This window comes from Anguilla anguilla, chromosome 4, assembly GCF_013347855.1.
Source record: "Anguilla anguilla isolate fAngAng1 chromosome 4, fAngAng1.pri, whole genome shotgun sequence".
Taxonomy (NCBI): Eukaryota; Metazoa; Chordata; class Actinopteri; order Anguilliformes; family Anguillidae; genus Anguilla; species Anguilla anguilla.
In genome coordinates, this window is record NC_049204.1 from 12,618,716 (window position 1) to 12,638,738 (window position 20,023).

A 20,023-nucleotide genomic window follows, 5' to 3' on the forward strand; every position below is an offset into this window, starting at 1 on the left:
AGGACTTCATCTGGTGTTGCGGAGTGTCATAATTCTCTATATGAAAAGCATAGATGATAAGGCTACTGCTCACTTCCTTCAGTCTCCTGACGTTCAGAATACTGGTATCAGCCACAATCTATATTCACATATTTGTAAATATTTATTGCCATCTACTGGTAGATTAGCAGTACTACTACTATTACTTTTTGCCCAGTAAGAAATACGAATAACCCTTGCTGAATGGCTTGATTTAGGAAAATTGTCAGCTGATTCACACACTCTACAACAAGCATAATACCTACCTTCTTTTTATTGAAATATAGTTCTGTTGCATAGGATTTGGTATTAAAATCCATTGCAGTGTGCGCAAACTTGCCTGGGAATCTTGGAGTGCTATTCATGCTTGATATTTCAGCTTTATCATTCTCTTTCCTTGATATTTCGTTGATGAGCCCATTACATCTCCAGAGGGCTCAACGGTGAGATCTGGCACCCCAGTCTCATCCCCTCAATATCTTCCCATCCTCTTTGTTTTTCACTCCTCCTTTCTGCCACTTCAAAGAGAGCTGAATGCTCAGCATTGTACCTGAACCTGGGCCCCACCTTTTTCATCAGTCTGATCATAGACATGGCCACAAACCCTCTTCAGTCAGTTTCTATTAGGTAGACCTTTGTTCTGCATCTGCATTGTTCTGAGTCATTGTTCTAGCCTTGCATACTACTTATTCAAACATAAATGGGATTGTAGTACAATTTACCAAAGCAACATTACTTTTAATATTCATTTGTGGTATACTGTAGGGATGGTGAAATATTACAAATGTCACAAATTTCCACTGGCCACTGACCAAGGCAACATTCTGTGTGCACAAGCATACACAAGAACACACACACACACACACACAGTTCTGTCATAGTCAGCTGTTAATAATGAGACTGGACATTACCTATGAATTTACCCCAACATTCCATCACATTTCCTTAGCTGCAAAGAGGACACTCCTGTGTCCCGTTATATACAGTATGTCCCTGGGATGTGCTCACAAAAAGTGACAAGTCTGGTTGTGGAACTGGGTTGAACTGTATCTGCACTGGCGCAGAACACTTTATACTGATTACTGGGTAGTTTGACAGAATTTTGGCACCAAACCCACACAACCATTTTCCAACCTAGAAAATCACTCCAGAAAACAGAGAAATCAAAATTAGTTATCTGTCTGAGAGAGTACTGAAACTTTCCCCAGGACATTGCTGAAGGGAATGTTTTATACAAAGACTGTGCCAAAGCTTTGAATTAAAATAAGTTGGAACCCAACCAGACATGCCCTGAAGGGACAAGGAATTGGGGAATTCTTGCGTGCTTGAAGAGAAATTGTACAACTTTGCTGAACAAAAGCGTCTGAGATCTGCAGTGCCGAGAAAGACATGTTAAAATTGCACTTAATGTTTTGGGACTGATTCTGAATCTATAGGTGACATTTCTGACGACATTGAGAAACAGGTTTTGCAATTAGAAAGAAGTTTTAGATCAAATCCTTCTGATGAGCAAGTGTAGGAAATTTTTACTTCTGAATGAAAGTTTTGGTAAAACTACATTTGAATTAGAAACAGTGTTAGCTAATCAGTTGTGCTAGTGTTTTTTTTTAAACCTCTTTCAGTAGGAATATACTGTAGGCTTCTTTTTTATTCACACCCTTGATGATATTTATTAAAAACAAAAATGTGTGTTTCTGAACAATTGTTAAATATTAGTATTGTAGGTTTTCTCTGCATTTTTAGCATAAAATGGTCTACTTTATTGCAGAATCCATCTTCATCAGGGTTGTGAAAAAAACGCAGTTGATGCATTTGAAAATACTTACGGGACAAATGTGTTGCGGTTAATATGGGGAAGAATGGTTGTTTTCACCAATGTAATGATCTGGCTTTCTGTTCGGTAGGCATGCATTAGCATTTTCCCAGACTACAAAAGCAAAGCAACCTCACTGACCAGGAGTGCAGTAGTACGCTAAACCAGACCAAAAATTCTCAGCGAAATGAGATCAACCGGACCTGGACGACGTATTGGAAAATCTGAATGAATCTACCCGCGAGCATGAGGTCGTAACATACGCGGCACAGATGTATTCATATATATAACATTTTATAGGGCAGTGGCATTTTCCTTTCTTATTCACACACCCATTCATTCACTCACACATCCAAGTCGTACGAAACTTTTATTATGACAAGTTTGACGCCTGTGTATGACGCATTTTATAACCCACCTATGGGAGTGGAGTATTTATTGTCCCGTTCTCGAAACGAAGGGAAAATATCGCGTTATCATTCGACGCGGTTACAGAGTGAACATGGTGAGCCTTATGACAATGTGTATTTTAATGTATAAAAATATAATATTTGCATTGCTTTATTTAGTTTACATACACGTAAATCAACCCGTAGGGAGTTGTTAAAATTAATAGTCTATTGTAATTACTTAGCTTGAAATGCAGCCAGTACGGCGGTATCTTTGGGTGTCGTAACACTAACGTAGCTAACGTTAGCTCATGTTAGCTAGCTAGTTATGTTAGCGATCAGTCGGTTTTCCGTGTAACTTAACGAATATAAACTCAGGCAACAAACTAAATATATATATTTAGATTGCTGCGTTTGGGTCTAATAACATACTCTAGTTTGGCAACATGTTCATATGGAAGTGGAACGTTTCAGTATCAACTAGTAATTACGAGGATAGTAAAATATTCAGAGTAATTATCCTTGATAGACTAATTTAAGTAGCTGTATTTTTGTTTATTCTTAACGGACTCAGCTAGCTAGCATGCCAACTAGTTATTACTGTATGTGTGGCTGGATATAACGTGTTTCACTTTTTTTAAAAATTTTTTTACAGCTGTTCTACTCGTTCTTCAAGTCGTTGGTGGGCAAAGACGTGGTAGTGGAGTTAAAAAATGACTTGAGGTACGAGAATACGTGACTGATCTTACTACAAACTACAGAAAGGCCTCAAATTATAGCTTGCAAGGCTTTGAATGTGCATTCACGTATGTGAAAAAGAGTAGCAGTGCGTTCACGAGTTGTAGGCTGGTAGCTATTGATAGAGAATCAAATCTAACTTTGTTCTGTGGTTTTTTGCAGTATCTGTGGCACACTTCACTCAGTAGACCAGGTGCGTTTTATTCATACAATTTCTTCTTTTCATTGTAAGGTGTCATGCTTAAGACTGTGCAGTCATTCAATTTGACTTATGTTGATGTATTTTAAATACTTACATTTTCAACTACAGTACTTGAATATCAAACTGACGGACATCAGCGTAACTGATCCAGAGAAGTATCCGCATATGGTGAGTACCTGTGACAGAGATGTTGGCAACTCAGAAAGCATTAGTTTCTTTTGCACCTCACATTTTCTTTTGTTCCCTCCAGTTGTCAGTGAAGAACTGCTTCATCCGTGGCTCTGTGGTGCGGTATGTGCAGCTACCTGCTGATGAGGTGGACACCCAACTGCTGCAGGATGCTGCCCGCAAGGAGGCCATGCAGCAGAAGCAGTGATTTCACTAGGGGCCGGGCACAGCCGTATTGAGGCGGGTGGTGGGACTGGCCATTTCTGAGTTTGGGCGAAGCATTTGTAGTTTTAAAGGCTGTGCTCTCCTTGGTTGTCCCAGACATGGTCTCTCCATTTTACAGTCTTTGTGAGGCTTCAGTCTCAGAGTCAGCGTGTTCCTTGGTTTGATTTCATTGAGTCAATGTTGTGATTAATTTTATATTCTGTCTTACCCGACCAAATCCTTAAACCTACCTCAGAGCAACAGCAATACGGGTCAGCCTTTTTTTTACCATTGTTATGGTAAGAATTGTGTCAGAGGCCCCATTTTTCAAGAATTGCTCTGGAACATGACCTCTAGTTTATGATTTTGCAGTAGGTCTTGCCAAGACAAATTGGCATATCTTTTCAAACTAATTATGTAATTCAGGCCTCTAGTTTCTGTATGATTTACTTTGCAAGTGACTTGTCTAATCTGATTTATTTAAAAAATATGGCACTGGCTATCAATGTTATGTCTGTAAAAAGGATCTTCTATCCCAAGCATCTGTAGACCAAAGCTTTCCATAGATTTGTAAAAAAACTTGTAAATATTTAGACAAATATGAACATGCAACAGATTTATAATTAAAGCCTCCTTGACTTAATGATTTTAATTGATTTCAGAAACCAATGTGGAAACTGGCAAAGTTGTATCTAGAAGTTTATTTGGGATCATCAGCAGAGCTAATTGGCACAGGCTGACACGGATGATTTAACTGAAGGAAACAGAATTCCTATTACACCTCATCCTTTCAAAGTATTTTTCTGTAAAGATGACTCACTTAGTAGATAAAATAGTGGGTTGAGGGAATACTTGACACAAGGTATTTAATCTTTTTTTCATATCAAAATGTCAGTTTTTAGACTGATAGACTTTGATGTGAGGAATTGGTCTAGTTCAGTGCAACCATTGTGGTATGCCTGTTCCGCACTGTTATAAATTGCTAACCGTCTTTTTTTTATTGCAGTATAATTCTTTAGAAAGCTTCTCGTTAGTCGTGTCCAGTTCGTGTGTATTTTTTTTTGTTGTTAAAAAAGAAATAAAAATAGTTTTTAGTTTTCCGTACTGCATCTTTTCACTTTAATCATTGAGGATCTGTGATTCCATTTTTTTGTATGTTGTTTAGCTGACGAGCAAGAGATTTTAATTTGATCATGGTTTTGATATGATTTAGAAATAAAGTGAATTTTGTTCCAATTAGTAGTGTTAAGTCTCTTTATTGAACAGCACGGTGGTGCAGTGGGTAGCACTGTTGCCTCACCGCAAGAAGTTCCTAGGTCTTGGCCAGAGCCTTTCTGTGTGGAGTTTGCATGTTCTCCCTGTGGCTGCGTGGGTTTCCTCCAGGTAGTCCCACAGTCCAAATACATGCAGGTATTTAATTGGAAGGTCTAAATTGCCCCCAGGTATGAGTGTGAGTGGAATGGTGTATGTGCCCTGCGATAGATTGGCGGCCTGTCCAGGGTGTATTCCGGCCTCTTGCACAATGCATGCTGGGATAGGCTCCAGCACCCCCGCGTGCCTGCCCAGGATAAGCGGGCATAGATAATGGATGGATATTTGTTACCTCTTTTATGTAATTGTTTGCAGTATAGCACAATAAACACAATATGAATTTTGAATTTTTATTCTTCATGGCACGCATAGCTATTTCTGACATAATGTGGTTTAAGAGGTTTAAAAACACTTCATTAAGAACTTGTTAAAATTCTGGGATTGCAGTTGTGGTTGGAATGAAAACTAGCATACACAGGGCTACTCCAGGACCAAGGTTGGGAACCAACTTGTCTGCAATGGGTTGGTGTGGGTGCAGATTTTTGTTTTAGCCCATCACAATGACACTTGTTTTGACTAATTAACTACTTATGATCTTCAATCAAGACCTTGATAAGTAGAAACAGCTGTCTTAGGGCTGGGCTTGAACAAAAACCGACACCCTCACTGTCCCTTTTCACAACACTGGACAACCGTTATGTAGATTTTGGCTGGCAACACCATCTTGGTTGGGAGTCTCAACAGAGTATCTGAGCCTCAGTGCCCTATAATGACTGCTGGGTGCTGGAGCCCCTGCTGTTTACCTGGGCCAAAAATTAACTAGTGAAGTTTACAGATACTGGGAAAAAAAAGGAAACACAGCAGTGTCTTTTCAGTGAAGCATTCTTCTGGTAGTTTAATAATGGTGTGGGGTGCATATTTACCCTTGGAAGGCAGTTTTAATGTGTATTTTCTGTACATCAGTGAATAAATTGATTAGGTGTCAGTATAACATGATGGTTTATAAACTGGGCTTGCTCAAAAGTTGTGGATTAAGTTCCCACCTGAGGTACAACAATTATTTATAAAGGTACTTATGTGAAAATGGTCAAATATAAAAATGGATTGCAAGTAAAAATGCAGGCAAGGCTACTCTAGCCTATGTAATTTTCTTTGTATAAGTGCATGCTACATGCTAGGGTAACGTCAATGGTAGGCCTACCAATTATCGTCCCCCAAATAATGACATTTCCTTCGTGCAATGAGAGGTAGCCAGTGGTTTGAAGACCATTAATCGATGATTGATACCTGATAAAGCCTTTTTTTTATTTCAACTGTGTGTTTATTTGATTGACGTTTTTGTGGAAGAGTTGTTCAGATTAGATTCGGTGACCCAATGTCCACAATTTCAACAACAAGGACCGTGAATCTATCAAGAGCAAAATGAAGCAGCTGGAGTCAAGTGATTTGGAGCAGGCGCCCAAAATCGCGCGCTTTTTAATTTTTTTGAGGAGGACATTACCGTCATGGGCCAGGACAAGCAGGTATGACTGGCTAGATGTTTCAAACTAGTAGTAAATCAGTAAAAAGTTTTTCAAGAACTCATCAGAATGCATTAGGAATAGAGCCTACAGAGAACTACAAACGATTAAAATAAATTGATAGTCAGCAACGTAATAAGGCAATAGCTGTTTGTAATCCAGAACAGACCTAACGTTGTCTGTGTAACAAAGGTTACAGGTTAACTACTAGCTAACATTACACTTGTTTATTTTAATTTTGTTATTGTCATATCCCAGTGTCTATTTTAGGCCACGAAGTTGTTTTAACGAACTTCCAGTCTGTCTGTAGGCCTACACCCTGCTCTGCATATCTGGAACTGCTAGGTAGCCAAGCTAGCTAAAAGTAAAACGCGTTCAATCATAAATTTAAGAGGAGTGCACCTCCGAAGCTGCGCATTACTTACGGCCGCATATGGCCGATTCATGTTAAACGAATTGCTAACTGGTGGTTGCCGAGACATGCCTAATGATTAAGTTGCTTAAACTCATGTCAGCACATCTGGGGGAAAAAATAATGCTCTGCAGTGTGCAACAAAGTAGGTTGATGAATGCTTTTCGGGCTGAAGTCGTGATGTATTTTCAGGCGAACCAGTGGAGTCGGAAATATGGCCTGCACCGTGGAGTGGATTGGTACAGAAGGAAATGCTAATCAGGTGAGCACACAGTTGGCTTTGCATTTAGCCTATATACCCGTCTAGGTACATTGCAATGCCCTCTTCTTGCATTAAATAATAATAATAAAAACATATATATAAACCTTCCCTGAATGATTAAGTTTTCAGTTTAAAGGGATGCCGTAGGTCTATATTGGGGCATGCAACAAAGAAATCACTAAGGCTAAATGGCCCCCTGGCTAATATAAAAGGCTGACATTATTCAGTTCCACTCTTGAAATTTAAGACGAAGAGGTGCAGAGAATTTTATTCTTTATTGTTGGTAAATAAAAAATAAAAAAAAAACGAAAAACATCTGAAGTCAGCTCAGCAAAGCCTTGATTTATTTCTTTGTTCAGTAGATGTATCTTTAGATATGGGGCACGAGGGAGTCGCATTGGAGGCTTGGACCAGATGAGTAATAAAGTTTTATGAGTTCAGAGCTTGAAAAGGCCTGTGTTTTCATAGTATCTCTGCTTAAAAGGAATACCCAACTGAGACTAGCAGTTAAATGTGACTGCACTTTCCAACTATGTATAGGCTAATTAGCATTTTAAAAAAAAGAATGTTTCCTCAAAGAATATATGCATGCTTTCATGGATATTTATGTGATGGGCAAACAATTAGCTTGATTTGTGAACTATGGGACATATCTTTGACTTTGGACCTGCAAGCATTGCTTTTATGAATGTGGTTGATATCCACATTTTCTTAATTTGCTTTTGCAAATAGTTAAAAAGAAATGCACAAGTGGTTTATGTTCACAGAGATACTGCAGAATCTCTTCAGTGCTCTACTGCGGGCTCTTGAGGAAAGTTTAGAACGAAAAATTAAGTGAATGACATTTTGTTGGAATATATGAAATGTCAGATGTGTTGAATTTAGACACTGGTGTTGATAAATGCCTAATACATTTTATGTGTAAATTGTTTGTACAGGCTATAGCTTTCTGGTGTGAGCAGTGTAACTATAGGATACATTTTGTAGGCTGCATGTAATGATTATTTTTTAAACCGTTTATTCAGTATTTTGGAATGAACAGGTTTAGGTGCAGGCTGTCTATCACTGCATCAGTAGTTGCCATTGTGTGGTGGGGGAATACTCTTTATCAACTGACCTTTTGTCCTTGGGCCAGTTTTGTGTTACTCTGTAAGATTGCTGGACACAGTTGGCACTGGTGTGATCAAGATTAGATTCCAAACCATGAGGGGCGTGACGGGGCTGGGAGTGTTTGCTGAATGCACTTCAGTGGTTATAGCCACACCTCTCTGATTTGAATTCTGAGTAAATGTTGAGGTCATTTCAAGCACCCTACCCTTGTGCCTCTTCTGTTAACTACTTCCGATGAAATAAATTCCTTGAAATTCCGTCACAATATGCAAATGGAGAAACCTTCAAGAGATTAGCTTTGAAGCATTAAGTATTTCATCTTCAGACAACAAGGAAACCTTTTGTTTCTATTTTGGAACCCGTTTTTAACCATAAACTTCAATCGCAAGCACTACCCTGAAATGCTGTGGTGTCGGATGTTGGGCTAATTGGCTTATTTTACACACAAGCACACAAAGGAAATTTGATCCAATTCCTTTTATATGGTATTGGTAATCCGAAGTTTGCAGTGATCTGGCACATCTGTTGTGTTGATGTAGCCTAGACTATATCATTTTTAAAATATTGCTGAAATATTGAATTAGTGAGAGATTTATAGGGATAGGCTAAAGTTACTGTTGCAGATACAGCAGTCTTGACTGCTGGTGTTGTAACCAGTATAGTGCATGGGAAAATGACTTTGCACTGTTGTGTATTTTGTGTAAGTCCTTGTTGCACACCAGTCAATTATAGGTGCTGCACAAGTGGGATAATTGCCAAACTTTAAACACAGCATGTAGCGAAATCAGAGAAAAAGGGAGCATCCCCATTCAAGTTATATTTTGAGCAAATTAAGTAGAAGCATTTATTTGCTCAAGCTGCTACTTTATTTGTTCAATAAGGTTTAATTTTTAAACATGGATGCACCATTTTTCTTTGATTTAGTGAGACCGTTCTTTCCCATTAAGTGATAAAAGGTACATTTTCTTTGTTCTGAGTACCATTTTATGATGTTGCATAATCAAGGCTATACTATATGGATTCATGTACAGTAACTGCCAGCTGCACAGAAATACATCAAAACTGCTCTCAAATTGATACATAGAAATCCAATACTTTTATTTTACATTCATACATCAATATATTACAAGATGAGCTTAATGCAGTTGTTTAAAAAGCCCAATCCCAAACAAATTCCTGAAGGTTTACAGCTCAAGCAATAATGAATTTGCATGTTTTGAAGGTCAATGAAAAGCAAAACGTCCGCGCGCGCACACACAGTCACACACACATGCACACCCCACGCACCAACACACAAAAGCCCAGACAAGTGCTGTCCTTGAGTTGTACCTTAATAGAACTGGGCTGAATGGAAAAGAATTCAGTCACCACAGAGAAAGGCACCTTCAGTACACAGTGTATGTACAAACGAAACTGACAATTTTACAACCTTCTACTGTAGCTTCTAATACAATAACAAAATTGTAAACCTTCACTTGCAAAAAAAAACAAAACAAAAGACATTTCTATACAAATACATTTGAAGCAAAATATTTTCTCGGTCATACCGCAGCAGTACCTTAAAATACATATTTCAACATGAATTTCAGATTTGCTCTGCCAGCAGAGATCAGATTTTGATGTTATTGTACATTTTTATGTCACACTATGTATGCGTTTCCCCATTTTATTAATGTTCAATATTGGCGACAGTAGTCACCTGCCTCATGCATATTATTTTCGGTACTTCAGTAAGCAGCATTCATTCTCAAAGGGATCTAAGCTGAAACCTATTCTGATATGAAATGTTACTGTCGGAGCCAGGCTGCCCTTTCACATGAAAAAGACAATTACACACGGTGTAACATACATTTATGTATAAATTTATAGATAGAATTCTTTGTACAGCTTTGCCAGAAATGCCAATATCCTAAAATATACCGTCCCTCAATCAAAATTTCCTATTTGCTTTCAGAAAAGTATGTTCTTTGATATAAAATACTATATCCTCAAAAACTGGGATTTTAATGTCTACATTCCTTTTCTTTTTTTTTTTCAACAAAATAAAGCTTTATATACCTCAGAAAGCTTATAAACACTCCCAACTGGACTACATAGACAATAAAGTGCCTATAAGAGACCATTTCTGGTTGTATGTTCACTGGAATGAAGAGGAAACCCGTTTAAACTGGCATAGAGTGCCAGTGCTTTCCCCCCCCCCCCCCCCTCACACAGTGTGGCACTACAATTTTGGACGATTGTATAAGTCAGATTGTTTGAATGCCAAGGTCAATGACACCTGGTCTTTCTCCTCAGGCCTTGAACTCAGTTGGCAGGTCTGTAGTGGACATGCGGTATTGGATCTTGGTGTTCGTGATGGCGCCATGCTTCTGTCGTAGGTGCAATCTCAGCTGGCTCTTGTGGCGAAAGTGCAGGTTGCATTTCTCACACTAAAAACGAGGGAGAATGTAATTAGCATTCAGACATTTTTCACCTGGGTGTCACAAAACCACTCCTCCCCTCATTGATTGGAGAACTCGGCAGTTTAATCCCGCCATTCTTACATTGAAACCGCCAGTTTAGTTTTGCCCATCTCTTAAATTGTGAAGGCAACTCTGATCCAAATTTAGAAAGGAATTACTCTGCATTTGTTCCCCAGCAGTGCATTTTAAGAAATGAGGAAAGGAGTGGTGAAGGTGGTTTACTGAATTTTCTTCCTTGGCACCATCTGCTATCCAGTTCTCTTTGTGTCAATGACACAGCTGAAAGTTTCACTTTTAGCCGGCTTTCACAGGTGCCTTTTTAAAATTATTTATTAATTTTTTTAGAAAAATGGCCTTTGTAAATGAACATGCTTTGCTTACATGATAGGGCTTCTCTCCCGTGTGTATGCGCAAATGGCTCTTGAGTGTCTGCAGGTGACGGAAACGCGTCCCGCAGATCTCGCAAGGGTACGGCTTCTCCCCCGTATGAATCAGCACGTGGGCGCGGAGGTGGGCGACCTGCACAGAACGACACATTTTAGGGGCTTTGAAACCAATAGGGAGGCTGTAATGCTACTTCTGTCCTGTAGGTGTGCACACAGTACTATTCTTGTTGTAATTATACAGGTTAGTTGTGTTCTGACCTATGGGAACACTGAAGAACAAGGCAGATAGTGTTGAGTCGGCTTTTTGCTCACCTGTACAAAGCGTGCTCCGCAGGTCTCACACTTGTATGGCTTTTCTCCGGAGTGAATGCGCGTGTGAGTCTTGAGGTTGGCTGGTCTGTTGAACTGAGCACCACAGATGTTGCAGCGATACGGTTTCTCCCCTGGAATGGGACGGTCATTGAAAACTTGTACACAGACTGGCAGACAATATAAACCCTGTCATAATACTGCAATATACATCATCACCAGTTTCCAATCATGGGATATTGGCTTTGCATAAAAATTATTAAAAAAAAAGAAAAAACTTCCTGCAAAGAAAACGTTTATTTAAAACGGTTTTTTAAATTTTTTTATTTGATTGTGACTGATTATCAGTACATTTAAACTACACAACTGGGTTTTCCCTGGCTCAAAATAGGGTATGGTGGTGACTGGGTGAGAGCAACCGCTGTTGGCCAACTTGATGCTTTGTATCTCTATATATTTAGCTAAAATTAGAATGTAAAGTTCTGTAAAGTCTTCGAGACCACCACAATGCATTAAGATGTAGGATATAAATAATGAAACAATTGGAACAATTTAAATATTTATAGAAGGGTTACACATTGTAAGTGCCAGAATTGGAGGGAAAGTATAGACCATACTAAACAATTGACCCATTGTAAGGGGTTGTTCTACTGGAATAGTGGTATTTGGTAGTGCAATACGTCCTCAAATGCAACTCAAAAATTACGGTAAACTATTAATCTTAACTTAATAAAACCCCACCTTAATGTAGCTATTGAATTTCATTGATACATTCACTCAAAGACTGCTTGCACCATCCTTTTCCCCCCTGGTGTTACTTGTACTTTGTAACAACCTAAAAAGTTTTCCGGAATTTTTGTCTCTCCATTCAATCTACAGTATCATGTAGGTTAATGATACTGTAGAATAAACGTAATTGCATAACAGATTCTCATAATTTGGGTATTTTCATAGAATTTCCAATTTTGGATATTTTCATGGAATTATGTCCAATTCCATGGCTTGATTATCGTACGTTAAAATATCGGCAAATACCTCAAGTGCAGACAATTGGTGCTGTGAATTTTAATAAAAACATGGCAGCAGACAGTTCGAAGCCATTTCTGCATTTTATGTCAATTAAACAATTCAGAGATTGTTCTTAAGCGGCACTTTCCGTATTCCAATTTTAAAGTAAATTCAGCATTTTTAGCTTTCGGTGGTAATCAGATTCCCAAGATCCCCGGTCGTCCGTAGAAGCAGCCATCTGGACTCACCTGTGTGGACAGTTTTATGGCTGGCGAGATTTCCCTTGTAGCGGAAGGCAGCCTGGCAGCGATCACATTTGTATGGCTTGTCGCTGTGGACCTGGAGCGTGTGCCGTTTCAGAGCGTCGTCCTCCGCAAACTTTGAGTCGCATTCGTTACAGAAGAAGGTACCGTTTTCTGTAAAATAAAAAATAAAATTAGAAATTTTTATAAGAAGGATAAAAAAAAAAATAATAAAATAAGTCAATTCGGGGCATGATGTTTCAAAATTAATGCCTATTTGTTACCATGCCCCTTTTTTTTAAATGGAGGGGGGGGACACACACATGCAATGTCATAACGTGCCATATGCCCTTACCGCAGCTGGAGTCTGAATACTCTGAATGCAGTTCTGTCACCTCTTCCCCCAGATGTGACCCTGGAGTGTTGGAACAGACGTCAGAGTGCTGTGGGGACTGGGAGCCGCAGGACGAACACTTCAAGTGGCTCCTGTAGAGAGCGGCATGGCCAGCGCTGCCCCTCTGCGATCCCTCCGTGGCCCTGGAAAACAGAGGAAGTCCCTGTCTGTCAGAGATGCCGCAGAGCCCGCCCAAACCAGCGCATTGCCCGCTTCGCAATTCATACTCCGAGGTAAACCCAAGCTACGTTCCTTAATGCATGTAATGTAATTCCGTTATAAAATCTAAGACTGAACCGGTTTTGGTGTATACAGCCAATTAGCTCATTTAGCCAAGCTAGATGGTGGAAGCAAAGACCTGCATACACACTGGCCCTCCAGGACCTGAATTTCCAAGCCCTGCTCTTGAGCCATTGCTCATATGAGCTGGGACTACGCAGATATCATTGCATACAGTATCAGCAGTCAGTCAGTCAGTCACATGATCAGTCTGCACACAGGTGCAGAAGGCTCACCTGTTCATGATGTTGTTGAGGCGACTGGCCTGGGGCGGCGCGAAGTCCTCGCCGTGCTCGTTGATCTTGGTAGCGCCCTGCAGGTCGGTGTGGTCCGAATCGCCGGGCTGGAGGTAGGCAGGCGAGCCCAGGCGCTGGGGGGAGCGCGCCTCCGCGTCACGGGGGCCGCCCTCGTCCTCCTTGGAGCTCTGGTTGGCCGAGTTGAGCACGATGAACTTGTACTTCTTCCAGTTGCGGGCTTTGGGGTCCTGCGTGCCCTGGGCGGGCGGCGAGCGGGTGGCCTGGGCGAAGGCGGCGTTCTTGCTGCTGCTGGACTCGGTAGGGGAGTTGGGCTGGCAGTCGGACTTGAGCGGGCTCTGCGGGCTGCTCATGAGGCCCTTGCGGCCGCTGAGGGAGTAGTGCCGATGGCTCGCGTCTTCCTCCCCCACAGGGTGGGGGTGCTCTTTGCCCGCCTCCCTCTGCTCCCGCACCAGGCCGGGGAAGCCGTGCTTCCTGGAGCCCAGGCCCGCCGGCTGGTGGCCGCTAACCAGGCCCTCCTTCCGGGCTTCGTCCTCTCTGGTCATCTCTCTGGAAGGGTAGACGGTCACGTGGCAGACGCTGGGGGCACTGCCGGCATTGGCCCTGGTGTACTCTGCCAGCATGTCTTCTGGGTTGTCCGGTGGAGAACCGTTCTTGTGGTGCTCGGATCCCCACCGTACGCTCGCTTTAGCGAAGTCGGGGAAAGAGCTCTTGGCATCACTCAGCTTTCCGATTGGGAAATGGAACCCCTGAACCGGGAATTGGCCATAAAGATAAGAACTGCTGGGAGCGCCGACTCCATTGAACATGCCGGAACCATAGGCTCTCCCATCCCTGAAAGGGGCAGCCCGGCTGGGTAAATTCTCTGCCACTTCATGGGGTCGGTAAGCGTGCACATCCTGAGGCAACATTAACGGGCTGACTAGAAACTCTTCTCTGGGCAGCTTGGTTGATGGATCACTAAAGAAAGGAAAAAGCAGGCCTTTTTAGTATCGGATTAAATCTCAATGAGTAAGCAAGGTGCAGACTCGTTCCTCTTTCCGTCCTAGTTCTGCGTGTCCTCACCTGGATTTAATGAACCTGTGGCAAGTGTCAACAACGTGGTCCATCTGCAGGTAGATGGCAGTGTTCATGATGGCGATGATCAGGCTCTCCTTCAGCGTGAGGCGAGAGGTGTACATGAACTCCAGCAGAATGGCAAAGCCCTCAGGGTCCACCTTCGGGTCCAGGCTGATGGCGTTCAGGTTGCATTTGAGGGAGTCCGTAAAGATGGTGTAAAACAACCCACTTTAAAAAGAAGAGAAAAAAAAAAGACACTTTTACCATTCATGCCATTTCTGGGTTCTGTAGACAAGTGGCTTTGGAAAAAGAACACCCGAAAGCAATCAGCTTACCTGCAAGCCATGAGGACCGTCTTATGAGCACGAAACTGTTGTCTGTTGACCAGAATCGTGACGTCAGTCAGGATGTCCCTGCTGCGCAGCCGGTTCAAGTTCAGCAGTACATCACTTGCATGGCGTGTGAATTGAATGCAGCTGTCTGCTGCACATGCCATTTTGTCGAAATCTAAAAAATGAAAAGAATATGAGGTTTAACCTGGATAAATAATTGTGGAAGGGCCAAATCACAATTTCAACTATGTTGCATCATTCAACTGATATGGTATGGACATGATATGGACATTGTAATGTAGTGCTTTTCATAGAAAGTGGTCAATTTCAGTGTGCATTTCCTCTCGGATACAATATCCAAAACACTGGTAGAACAGGTTATGAAAATGAACAAACCACGGTCACTTAATGACTGAGACACAAATCTTTAACATTAAATATTTTTAAAAATCAACCCGTCCTTTTGTGGGAAGGGTTGAAATCAGTGCTTTAAAGTTCATGTGAATAATTTTCTATACTACCAATACTATGAATGCTGATAGAGAAATGGATACTATACAGACTGCAACATCTTACCGTACGTACACCAAGAGAAAATACACTGTAATAGTGAACATTTAGGCCTGTTTTTGAAGTCTGGATTTGATCATTAAAATGTGATGTGAACTGGCTGGAAAGAGTAGAAGACAAATGCATAATGAGGCAATGATGGTTTACCATTTCTGAGAAATGACAGTCTCCCTCCAAGACTTCCTGTGCCCGATAATTTTACCTTTTGATCTCTTAACTTTCACATACCATTTCTTAGAAATCAATTCTTGATGAAATCTGTTTCCAATAAACTAATCAACACTGACACTTCGGACCCCCTTTGACTCTCACAATGTCAAAGCCATATTTTCCATTGTTGGCATCACATGAAAGTATCTGTATGATGTGCCTCAAATCTGACAATCAAACTTTCCATTTGAATTCCCCTCTGAATTTACATTATTTTCGTGACAGGTGGGTTAAACTTTCAATCCACCTACTTTAATAAACCAAACGTAACATTTTTCGAATTGCGGTAGGTAGCGGTAGGTAACGTTTTCAGCCAAGAGGCGGTGCCACAAGATTACCAAATCGCTTCACAAACATTGGTATTGAACAGACTGACACGTTACTTTTTGGCAGTCTTCCCTTGTGCTAACGAAAAGGTAAATAATTACTTAACACATTTATGTTGTCATGTGAAATTAGTCGAAATGCTCTTTCCTACGACCCAGTTATTCACGTTTAAATTAATTCTCGTCATGTAGTTATTTTGTTACCCGTCTTGTCATGTAAGGAAGGATACTTCTGTTCTATGTTGGGACCGCTTTAAAACGGCACCGCCAAAAATAACTTACTAACATTCCTGGAAATACTAAAGGTGTACTTTAGTAACAACATCGTGGACGGTTTTGGGAAGATTCGCACGCTTGGCTTCACGTGGAGTGTAAAGAAATCAACATTTCCATATCACGTCAAGCAAGAGATCGTATTTATGGAGAGTCTGCAGTACTATAGCCAGTATAAAGAGTTTTCCTGCAATGAGCGGAAGATCACGTTTTAATTTTGTGTAAAGGAAAGTAGGCACCTGTCAAAAGAACGAACGTTTTCAGCGAAACAGGTCTGTGACTGATCTATACCGGTATTCACTCTGTTTGCTTCAAACGAATTAATATGGCTGTTATAATAAAGCCTTCAAATTTTGTGACAATAGGCTATAGCCTTCAGAACTACAAATACATCGAACGCTGAAGAAAATTGGAATTCAAATGTGGTAATACGTTTCATTCTGCGCGAATGTGTTGGGCGCAAAGCACAATTGGCAAATTAAGAGTTCCAATATAATTTATTTTCGTAAAATTTTGGCTTTAATGCCCGTAGTACTATACAGTTATACTGCGGTGTAACTGTATACTGTGGGAGTGTGAGTGCGTTTTATGTATGCTATAAATACATGCAGGCTGGACAGAAACTCGTGGAGTTTGGTTTTCCCCGAAAATTTAGAATATTGCGGACATGGGCCTACTGGTTTTTGCCAGACGCGTCACTAATATCCGGAGCCCTTATCAAAGTACCTAAAACACCGGATAAACGGAAAGGAAGCTTAAAAATAATTGTCATGCTCTGTTTGTTGCCTTTAGAACATTTCTTGCATATTGTACATTCTGTATTTGCGCTGCACTAGATTCTGTTTCCGCTCAAACCTACATTACCGGCAGATGGTTTCGTATTGCTCCATTATAAAAGACAGAATCACCCCTCGTTTAACCTGTGACTTTTAAGAACACATCTCCCAGAGGGAAATATGATAGGGAAAAACTTTTGGGGCAAGAGATGCCGTTTAAGAGCACAACAGGTTTGGGAATCCATACACAATAAGTAGGATAGCATATTGACACTAGATGGCAGTCTATACATAACAGTCGCAGTCACCGTTTAAACAGTACATTTTGCGAAAACAAAATGCATCCCCGCGGTTAAATTAGATTTGTTTTGGCTTTGGGATGCACGGAGATTTGGAACATACACATTTCAACATTGGGCGATTTAACTTTAGACACAAAAAGACTTGTCCTAATAACACTATTGCAACCACAAGATGTCACCAACAGGTGGATACACCATATAGCCTACCCTAAACTAAATAATAAAACTAGTGAGGGCACGAGGGGTAGTAGGCTAAGCTGCAGAAAGACAATGTGCGCCCTGAAACTCGTTATCAACAGCTGAATTTTGATTCACTTTATAGCAAATAGTAGACCCTATATCCACGCTGTACAGACAAAATGTTCATCAATCAAATTAACAGCATGTAACCTTGCTTAAAATAGAGTCGATAAGAAAAAGAAAAAAACACATCTTTCTTAGTCGTAACGCTGTTGATGCGTGGACCGTTTGTTATGAAGGCTGGCCATGTGCGTTCTATCGAAACGTAAAAGCTTTAAGTCCTAAAAATGATTTCGTTTACCCATTTAGGCTATCCCACATTAAGCGAGTCCATTTCAAGAACTGTTTGTAACCGAACATAGATAGCCAGCTCTCTCCAAGAATAGCGCGTGAAACCGTCCAATAACATGCAAACACTAGACAGAGATTTATGACCCCCTGCCTCAATGCCAAAGTCTAGGCTAGTGTGCGAATCCGCAGCTTGTTTTTTTAAATATTAAAATATCAAGAAAGTAAAGCGAATACTTAAGAGAGCCTGCATTGTTTAGTCATATGGTCAACAAACAGAATCATTTCTCCAATTAGAACAATTAACTTCAAAAATATATATATATATATTTTTTTTTACAACTTATTTTAATGAGGGGAAAACACTGCCATTAAGAACTTCACAATGAAACTAGGTTTACTTAACTATAGACTTGTTGACAACGTCAATTGATACCAGAAGTTCCCTTAGGGAAAACAGTTATTCTGTTCGGTTTTATACGTTTGAATATACATGAAGATAGTCAGTCAATATCATTATCTGAATTCAACAACTTAAGTATCTGTATAACTTAAGACGCATCTATTTTCTGACGTTGACACCCTACAGTTTACTGTGTACATATCAGTAATAGACTACACTGTCGGTGTCAACCTGCAGTGGTATTAAATTTTTGTTTACGATGAGGCATATAACCAACGCGTACTAGAACGCAAAGTCGCGCAGACATCGATATGGAAAGTTACCAGGGAACTAATAAACAAGGTTATCGTGAATACTGGCAACGGCGGTAGCGCAAATGCAACAGTATCTTGTGCAACCTGATTAAGCACGATCAGTTCCGAGTGTTTCATATGGGTTAAGCTGTAAACCACTGCATTCGAAGCTTGTCGTTTAACATCTGATATCTAATCTGATATCCTTAAAAATAACTATTCAGAAGGTAAACAGTATCAAATGCTCATAGCCGAGACCATCACAATCAAAGGACTGGTGCAGATGTCTTAAATTAACTAGCAAGCCCCATACCCATAACAAATTCCATTGCCTACGTACATCAAGTTAATACGCTGTTACTTCTACACAATGATTTATGATGTGCCCAATTTCAAATGACTTATGTTCACAAATTCAAAACATTGTTGCTGTGATCAGCGAAACCAAAGATATTGCCCCATACACAAAAATGTACCATAACCATACCATAATTCACAATAACATTAACTTTTTGTTGTGGTTCTGTTAAGGACTCTCATATGTGAACTCTATAGAGGAAAAACAGCCGATTCCATTGATTTTAAGTAGCTGTAGCACTCGTGCTGCAAACCCTTCAGCCTCCCAATAAACTGAACGGCCGCACAGCAACCAAGAGCGGCGGAGCACCAGGCAGAGATAGATCTGTCAGGAGCACTGTCACTAGCCAAGACACTCAAGATTAACACTACACGTTGAACTGTCTAAAAAGCCTTCAAAGTCACACAGATCTACATTTTAAACATTCAGACAACAAACTCTTCTGTTTCTAAACCTTCTGCAGAGAAAGATAAACGTTCGCGCCAAATTATTGGCAAAAAGAATTTAAAAATCACCTGGTAGGGCTTTCCTAGAAACTTCTTGCATCACCACTTCTAAGAACCCCAGTTCTAAGAATCAGAAGAGCTCAATTCTCGGAATTTGAGCTTTTGACTGTACCACTGGTATACAGCAGGGGAGAGTCATGTTTTCGTACACATCAAGTTAATGTTATTCTGTGAAATATATTTTTGGGGCTCCAAATTATCCGCGATAATTGAACACGCACTTTTAAAACCTGGTACAGTTTCCTCATTAAAAACTCTATATTTTAGGTAAATTTAAGGAGAACTGGGACTGTCAGATGTTAAGTTCCCCCTTGATTGTGGATGCTTCCTGACACAGACGGTCACATGGGCCGTCGAACAGCTACGTAGCACATGAATATAGTCCAGCCTCTAAATTCTCAGAACTAATTTGCTATTCCGTGACATAAGCACAGTGTCTATTCATTGCCTATCCCCGTACTAAACTCACTGCTGTAACATTCAGAACATAGCAGGAGTACTATTCACACGGACACACGCTTCTTGTTTGTTGTGATACTGGTCATCTTTGCTTTTTCCCTCTATATTTGTAAGTCGTTCTTTTCGTCATTGCTGTGGATCGCTGGC

At 40.5% G+C, this 20,023-nt stretch overlaps 3 protein-coding genes and 1 long non-coding RNA gene across 4 annotated transcripts in view; 3 read left to right on the top strand and 1 right to left on the bottom strand.

Annotated features, from left to right (window-relative positions):
* The first annotated feature begins 2,213 nt into the window (after positions 1–2,213).
* smx5 lies at positions 2,214–4,768 on the top strand. Its single transcript, XM_035412116.1, has 5 exons — positions 2,214–2,336; positions 2,876–2,943; positions 3,121–3,151; positions 3,269–3,328; positions 3,411–4,768. Exons 1-5 carry the CDS (start codon positions 2,229–2,231, stop codon positions 3,534–3,536), a joined length of 393 nt encoding a protein of 130 aa, XP_035268007.1. The 5' UTR covers positions 2,214–2,228; the 3' UTR covers positions 3,537–4,768.
* Positions 4,769–5,918: 1,150 nt separating this feature from the next.
* LOC118226309 lies at positions 5,919–13,047 on the top strand. Its single transcript, XR_004765016.1, has 3 exons — positions 5,919–6,366; positions 6,968–7,037; positions 12,962–13,047. It is a non-coding gene; the product is annotated as an uncharacterized LOC118226309 (long non-coding RNA).
* bcl6aa (BCL6A transcription repressor a) lies at positions 9,216–19,676 on the bottom strand. Its single transcript, XM_035415838.1, has 9 exons — positions 19,427–19,676; positions 14,876–15,047; positions 14,547–14,768; positions 13,464–14,441; positions 12,910–13,091; positions 12,561–12,728; positions 11,308–11,438; positions 10,991–11,128; positions 9,216–10,576 (listed from the first exon to the last, which is right to left on the bottom strand). The coding sequence occupies exons 1-9, from the start codon at positions 19,455–19,457 to the stop codon at positions 10,439–10,441; spliced, it is 2,160 nt and encodes a 719-aa protein (XP_035271729.1). The 5' UTR covers positions 19,458–19,676; the 3' UTR covers positions 9,216–10,438.
* Positions 13,098–20,023, top strand: part of lpp (LIM domain containing preferred translocation partner in lipoma) — a 244,668-nt gene continuing 237,742 nt past the window's right edge. Inside the window, exon 1 of the mRNA XM_035415842.1 lies at positions 13,098–13,181. The gene's annotated coding sequence lies outside the window, so the exon portion shown is untranslated. The remainder of the gene's footprint in view (positions 13,182–20,023) is intronic.